The sequence below is a fragment of the Corythoichthys intestinalis genome, chromosome 19 (genome assembly GCF_030265065.1).
Source record: "Corythoichthys intestinalis isolate RoL2023-P3 chromosome 19, ASM3026506v1, whole genome shotgun sequence".
NCBI lineage: Eukaryota > Metazoa > Chordata > Actinopteri > Syngnathiformes > Syngnathidae > Corythoichthys > Corythoichthys intestinalis.
Genome location: NC_080413.1, coordinates 16523671 through 16531885, shown reverse-complemented (window position 1 = coordinate 16531885; position 8215 = coordinate 16523671). Strand labels below are relative to the sequence as shown.

Sequence of the window (8215 nt, the reverse complement as noted above, 5' to 3'; positions counted from 1 at the left end):
GGGGAAAAGTGTTTTTACTCATTGACTGCCATGGACAACAATAGATGTCCAATCCATTTGACCTGTGAGGGGTGGCAGCGAATGATCAGTAATGAGTTACTTGTTAATATTGACACTGAAGTTGATAATGAAAAGTGCCTATTCAAACTGTGGCTTAGAACGCCATCTAGTGGAGAACAAGGCAATTCCCTGTAAATTTGCCTCACAATAACATTGTCTAATCGGAGTGGTGCCAATGCCACATCCATAAATTGAAGCGTCATGGTCGTAAAGTGGCACCAGACAACTCTAAAATGTCTATTTGTTTTTTCTCAGTGTGTGGAGAGACCAAGAGAGAGGAAAGAGGGGAGGGTCGTTGAGTTCCAGCCCCTCCGCGCCTGGCTGGTGCGCCTCTTCTGTGCAACTGTGCGTCACACGCACCATGGCTCTGTGCGCACGTAGCACGCTCTTAGCCTTCTTTGTCGCTTTCTGCACACCTGGACGCGGATGGGCAGGTAACATGTTTGTTTCTCTTGTAATAATCAGTTGCACTGGATCAAGAAAAAATAACCTGTTTGAATGTATGACACTTTTGTTTAAATGCATGAAAGTATTCAGAATAATTGTAGGTGTGGTTATACAGGATTGTAGAAAAGACTCTCCAAAATAGGATATAAAGTCGAGCAGTTTGATATTTGTTTTAATACAGTGATTCTGTATGTCAAAATGTTACACTACAGCTAATTTCAAAACACAGAGGGGTTAATATGCAAAGATATGAAATTTTCGCTGTTATTCATTTTAAGTCCTTTTTGCATGATGTGAAATATACTAAAATTATACAATATACTGTTATTTTCTTCATAGTTTTACCTGATAATAAGAAAAAAAATCATCCAGAAAGCATGTTGACAGAAACTAAAGAAATGAAGGGTATCAAATCAGTGTGGCAATTTTGTCATGTAGTCAAATTGCAATGGCTTTCTTTGCTACATGATCTAGTGCAGTTGTTCTTAACCTGGGTCGATCGAACCCCAGGGGTTCCCAAACTATTCCACATCGGGCCGCTGTGGGTGCTGGATTTCTTTCCAACAAAACAGGACGACACATGTGTACCAATCTGGTGTTTTACAAGTGTAATCAGTTGATTGTAGTCAGGTGCTGCTTGTTTTAGCAGAAACCTCATTGGTTAAATGGTCTGTGCTCGATCGGTAGGAACAAAAACCAGGACCCACAGGGGTCCTTGAGGACAGGGCCGGCCCAGGCCATTTGGGGGCCCTAAGCAAAATAATGCAAAGGGGCCCATATTTTTGGCCCACCATTTCGTCACAGTGCACTGTGAAACCCATACATGCAATCCAACCCATACGTCCATATTTTGTATATTAATCAGATTTTGTTGCGCTGCATGCTTCAAATTTCTCACCCTAAATCATTGTCAGTACTTACAGTAGATAGCGCCAAACCTTTTTCTAAAAGAGGAAAGAAAGAAGTTAAGGAAGAACTTTTATTTTTTTAAGCTTGTAATCAAGTATCAAAACTCAACAAAGTCAAATAAAGCAAACTCTAGTAAACAAAATAGAATAAAAATTAAACAATTGCCAGATTTGGGGCCCCCTAGTGGTCAAGGGCCCTAAGCAGCTGCATAGTCTGCGTATAGGCTGGGCCGGCCCTGCTTGAGGACCGGTTTGGGAACCACTGGTCTAAAGTTTTTGGTGAAGGTTAAGAGATGCAGGGCACTGTTAATGGATGCTGTCTATATCCAGGCAAAGTGGCGTTTGAGAGCAGGTTTTGGACTGGTTAGTCCCCAATATATAGGCTTTATTCCAATTCTTTCAACTGCTAGTCCTCTTTCTAATGGGAGGAGAAACAGGTTTGCTCAGTGGAAGGTTGGCTCTCACTTGGTATGAAGAAATACAACAGATCTATGGGTAACGTGCACCGCGTTTGCATAAAAAAAAAACATTTGCGTCACATTTTACGTCACGAAAATAGTATGTGAGGCCAGGATGTGCTAGAATGAGAATGTCCACATGAAAACAAAAATAGAAACAGTATGACATGAATCGAGTTTAATTTAGCTTTCCAATCTGAAAAGCTAATCAAAAGGCTAAATTATTTGTTGTAAATTCACATATTGGATTTGTGAGAAGATTCTTTTTTTTTTTTTTTAATAGAATGACTTTGTGTACAAATTTGATGATCATTTTTGCAGGGTTTTTCATTAAATTTGATATAATTTGAGATGTAAACATGACAGAAAATGCACTGTCAATGTTAATGCAACCAAGCAGGTTTAATGTTGAACAATATTAGGTGTATTCCTCCAAATTTGAATGAAAAATTCTTAGATACGCGCATTGGGCCGGTCTTGGTTTCGTGGTCTGATGATGCTGCAGGCATAAAGATTTTTTTTTAAATGGCCTGAATGTAAATAGCTTGCTAGCTTAGATTGATTTTGAATTTGAAAAAAGAAAAAAGATTTTTCTAATTCCAAGGGGTTCGGTTAATGCACGCGTGAAACTCATAGGGTTCGGTACCTTGAACAAGGTTAAGAACCAATGATCTAGTGGAAAAGTCCATATTAACCATTTGAATGTATTATTCCGTATATTGAATTTGTTGGTGCAATGATTCTGATAAAAATGCAGCATGCAGTAGAATAGTTTTACTGACGGTATTTTGGTTGTTATTGAATTAGAATAAAAAAAACTTTATTGATTACTACATAGGAAAGTTTCAAATACAGTATTCAGATACAGGATTTTTTTTCTTTAGTTCCCTTATGGTAAACCTGACATTTTGCCAATTTTTATCTTAAATTCCCGTAGAAAGTTTCCAACTTTAATTTCCTGGAACTTCACTGCACATAATGCTTTGGTATCTACAGTCTAATGATTCATTGCAAAAACATCCTTGAAATTGTCGTTGTAACAACAGTCACGAGAAAAGAAATGTCAAAAGCAGCAGACTTGGAAAGGTGACCGGGGGAACATTTTTCCAAGTTTACATTCCTCTTCACTCCTTCGCTGCTTGGTGTTGGACTTCAATTCTCGTTTTTTTTTTTTTTCTTTTCGTTTTTGGCCTGTTCAGCCACTTACTTAAAGTTCACTCTTGGGGGAGCTCCTTAATGTAATCACAGGTCATTTCTGTTGGACTTTAAGTGCTGTACGCAGTTACAAGCCTACTCTTGGGCATTTTTTACAGTAGTTGTTAAGGGAAATGTGAATGTTGCTCATTTACTTTCTCTATTCACATGTCAACGGCTTGTCAGCTTTAAATGTATCAATTCAGTTAATGAAAGCGGGCCGGCGGGTGTATCCGGACACCTTGGCAACAAGAGAACAGAAGCGTAGTGTATTTGGATAATGTCACTGCACCTACTCTTGGAAAGTGGGAGAGTACCGTAAGTGAGACGGAGAAGAATTGGGGGAGGCGATCATGTCCTTGCAAGCCAGTGGAATTTAATTTCCTCGCCCCACTTAACATGTTGGAATTCTGTAGGAATATTTTAAGCATTGTTCCAGTATTGAGGAATTTTTAGCGGCGTTTATTGTGTTTTGACAGAGAAAATGTCATTGTCTTAATGAGTAGACAGTGCTGAAAATGACCGTCCACCTGTGAGAGGAATGGCGGTCCCAATTGCCGGAAGTGAAATGTCTTATGTCATGGTGTCATGTCAAGACAGCGTTCCAAAAGTGCAATATAGGCCACAAACATGCACACATGTCACTACAAGAATGATGTCATCAATATACAGTGGGGCACATAAGTATTTAGTCAACCACCAATTGTGCAAGTTCTCCTACTTGAAAAGACTAGAGAGGCCTGTAATTGTCAACATGGGTAAACCTCAACCATGAGAGACAGAATTTGGAAGAAGAAAAAAAAAACAGAAAATCACATTGTTTGATTTTTAAAGAATTTATTTCCAAATTAGAGTGGAAAATAAGTATTTGGTCACCTACAAACAAGCAAGATTTCTGTCTTTCAAAGAGGTCGAACTTCTTCTAACGAGGTCTAACGAGGCTCCACTCGTTACCTGTATTAATGGCACCTGTTTTAACTCATTATCGTTATAAAAGACACCTGTCCACAATCTCAGTCAGTCACACTCCAAACTCCACAATGGCCAAGACCAAAGAGCTGTCGAAGGACACCAGAGACAAAATTGTAGACCTGCACCAGGCTGGGAAGACGCTTGGTGTAAAGAAATCAACTGTAGGAGCAATTATTAAAAAATGGAAGACATACAAGACCATTGATAATTAGGGTTGGGAATCTCTGGCATGAAGCCGATTCGATATGTATTTAGATATACAGGTTATGATTCGATTAAAAAAACGATACATTTTTAAGGCCGAGCGATTCGATACGATTCGATACAGTTTAAGAACGATACGGTTCGATACAGAGTGAAAACGATACGATAGTAAACATTTGTTGTGTGTGTTCGTACAGTATTTTAAACATATAAAAAAAGACCACATTTCTAATGGCAAAATTAAACAACAAAATTTCATACTAATGTTATGTTTTATTTTTTTATGAAAAAAGGAAGATCAACTAATCCACATGTTCATGTTTAAGTAGACTGCATTTCGTGGAAACAAAATCTCCAGAGGGTCGTGCTGCCCTTTCCACCATTGTAGTGTTTTTTTTTTTTTTTTCAGGTTTAAAATCTCACGATCTCTGTACCGTTCCACACTTCACACTAGCTCTGTCCCATGCGAACAGATCTGGCTGCCTTCGTCACTTCAAAGTCCGACTTTTGTTTTCCTGGGCGCGTTGAAAATCAGTCGCTGCATGTCGCTGGCGTCCGGCAGGTCAGTGCTCAAACTGTCAATTGTTTTAGCATGTTGCTTCGTTGCCACTACTAGTTTCGTTTTGGGCTGTGAAGACAACGCTACGGAGTGTGCGTTGCAGTGGTTTTGTTAGCTCTCGCGTTGTTATGACACGCCCGTGACGATCGGGTAATGACGGCGACTAGTAGCGGTTCTGCAGAAATGCATGGAAAGTTGAGGCAACCACGACCGTGAGTTGTGCTTGTCCATATTATATCATGCGTGCGGTCTCAATCTAAGTGTGCTGTGTGGTAAATGACACAAGCGCAGCATGTGAAGTAAAAGCTGCATTGAACTAGGCATTATAAGCCGATTCTTGTGCACGCGATAGCCAAAATCTATCTCTAGTATCGGTTCATTGAATATTTAATGGCTAATTACTGTCGAATGGTAACTTTACTATCGATACAGCTGTATCTCTCACCTGTAAAACCGGATATCCGGTCGTATCGGTTTATCGTTCTCAACCTTACTGATAATCTCCCTCGATCTGGGGCTTCATGCAAGATCTCACCCCGTGGCGTCAAAATGATAACAAGAACGGTGAGCAAAAATCCCAGAACCACAAGGGGGGACCTAGTGAATGACCTACAGAGAGCTGCGACCACAGCAACAAAGGCTACTATCAGTAACACAATGCGCCGCCAGGGACTCAAATCCTGCACTGCCAGACGTGTCCCCCTGCTGAAGAAAGTACACGTTCAGGCCCGTCTGCGGTTCGCTAGAGAGCATTTGGATGATCCAGAAGAGGGCTGGGAGAATGTGTTATGGTCAGATGAAACTAAAATATAACTTTTTGGTAGAAACACAGGTTCTCGTGTTTGGAGGCGTAAGAATACTGAATTGCATCCGAAGAACACCATACCCACTGTGAAGCTTAGGGGTGGAAACATCATGCTTTGGGGCTGTTTTTCTGCAAAGGGACCAGGACGACTGATCTGTGTAAAGGAAAGAATGAATGGGGCCATGTATCGAGAGATTTTGAGTGAAAATCTCCTTCCATCAGCAAGGGCATTGAAGATGAGACGTGGCTGGGTCTTTCAGCATGACAATGATCCCAAACACACAGCCAGGGCAACAAATGAGTGGCTTCGTGAGAAGCATTTCAAGGTCCTGGAGTGGCCTAGCCAGTCTCCAGATCTCAACCCCATAGAAAATCTGTGGAGAGAGTTGAAAGTCCGTGTTGCCCAACGACAGCCCCAAAACATCACTGCGCTAGAGGAGATCTGCATGGAGGAATTGGCCAAAATACCAGCAACAGTGCGTGAAAAGCTTGTGAAGAGTTACAGAAAACGTTTGGATTCCGTTATTGCCAACAAAGGGTACATAACAAAGTTTTGAGATGAACTTTTGGTATTGACCAAATACTTATTTTCCACCATGATTTGCAAATAAATTCTTTAAAAATTAAAAAATGTGATTTTCTGTTTTTTTCCCCCACATTCTCTCTCTCATGGTTGAGGTTTACACATTGTGACAATTACAGGCCTCTCTAATATTTTCAAGTGGGATAACTTGCACAATCAGTGGTTGACTAAATACTTATTTGCCCCACTGTATATGTTTCCTTGATAATAATGGCCCTGTTTAGTGTGAAGACGTCCCCAATGCTACCACACCCTTAGCTGAGGCTTCACTTTCCTCAAATAGTCACATTTAACAATGTAAAATGAAATGGGAGCAGTTACTTTGTCTTGATTGATGTACCGCTGTAAATGTCAGCAGCCGAAGGGCAACCATTTGTCTTCGTCGGCGAGCGCTTGAAATTCAGGCAACCGCCACAGTTGAGCGCGTTCATTTAGGGTCAGGTGCGAGGGAAGGCCGACAGATGCGCTGAGGAATTCTGGAGCCTCTGGCATGTTATGACACCAAGGTGGAAGCTCAAATTGAAGAAATATACATATTGAGGAGGATTCTGTGTCATTGTCAATGCCCATATAAGGTAGCAGACAGAATGCGTTAACAGGTGTAACTTTGTTGCTGACATTTACACAAATAGTTTTCACAGCTGGCCTTAGCTAGCTAATTTGGGGTCGGTTATTGGGGTTAAAAGCACACTTGTTGGGGTTGAGGAGGTCAGCATTTGGGATTTTTGTGTCAAGGTGAAAGGTGTTCTTGTAAGACCTTCACCACAGCGGCGTGTTATTTTGGGGTTTTTGAAATGTGAAAATGGGGTTGAGTGCAAGTTAAAAAATGTATCCATTCTTGCATTCCAGCGGAGAAGCCCCTGCGGACTCATAATGGGAAACCGACTTCCATGGCGAGGAGCCTAAGAGAAAGCTGGGAGCCTTCTATCCATCTCGATGGAAAACCAGTGGAGCGCTTCGCAGCCAGTTCCAACAAGCCATTGAGGAATCATCGCTACACCAGACTGGGCAAGGAGAGCCGCTCAGCCCTAGTGGAGGATGTAGGTAAGATAGTGAATGTTTTGATTGACACAGACATCCGGTAGGTATTCAAGCGATGCACATTTTGCTGTACTACAATCATGATACTTAAGAGGAGGATCATAGACTTCATAAGGATATTGCCGAGACACATTCCCCAGACACTGCACCATGCCTTCAAGTAGGGGGCCGTCCCACACTTCGCTTCAGTCGGTCGAACTCAGTTGCAGTTATTCTCAAACACATGCAGCGATCCAACGCCGGATTTAGGTTTCAGATTCAGAGATTTATTTGTCATTGACACTAGCTCTCACAAGATGACAACAGATGCAACGAAATTCTGTTCGATGAGCGAGCATCGGGCCGGTGCAGATTTTGTTCCGGGCCGCCACTTCTCTCTCTCTTCTTCAGAAATTACAGAGCAAGTTACAAGGAGACATACATATATTAACAACATAGTATATGTGGTATGAGCATCCACTTTTCTCCATCCTTCCTCGGACCGAACCGTGAGTCCACGGAGCCAGTTCTCGATCTGAGCCTCGACGCGGTCTTCCAATGCCTTGAATCGCACCGTTTGAGCCGTGGTCAATTTGTCGATTTCCTTGAAAGCTGCCGTCTTGGAAACTTTGTGGTAGAGCAGGGCAGCTCCTAAGCCAAACAGAGGGAACCTCACTCCGTCACGCCAAACAGCCAAATATCCTTGATATCTTCCACAGATAGGGCAGTAAGACATGCTGGCTTCCCGTGATCTCATGAATCTCACATATCCAGCGGTGAAGGTCCCGTCTGGGCAAGATGGCTCTCCTGGTGCACCGTGTCTTGTTGAAAAAAATCTTGTCAATTGCGCTGAGAGACCAACTTATCAGATCCATTTTCGTTTCGTTTCGTATGAGAGACCAGCACAGTTGATCCACAGAGGAAATACAAAAAAAGCAGACAGATTAGACTGACGAAGATAGCTCCTGTCGAAGGCAGGAAGAAGAAGTAGGTTGAAAAAGTACG

At 41.8% G+C, this 8215-nt stretch overlaps 1 protein-coding gene across 2 annotated transcripts in view; it reads left to right on the top strand.

The window, feature by feature from the left end:
• Positions 1 to 329: 329 nt before the first annotated feature.
• fndc1 (fibronectin type III domain containing 1) overlaps positions 330 to 8215 on the top strand; it is a 57494-nt gene continuing 49608 nt past the window's right edge. For both annotated transcript variants that reach the window (XM_057822064.1, XM_057822063.1), the window contains exons 1-2: positions 330 to 494; positions 7040 to 7234. In XM_057822064.1, coding sequence (XP_057678047.1) covers positions 422 to 494; positions 7040 to 7234 — 268 coding nt within the window. In that variant the 5' untranslated portion in view covers positions 330 to 421. The remainder of the gene's footprint in view (positions 495 to 7039; positions 7235 to 8215) is intronic.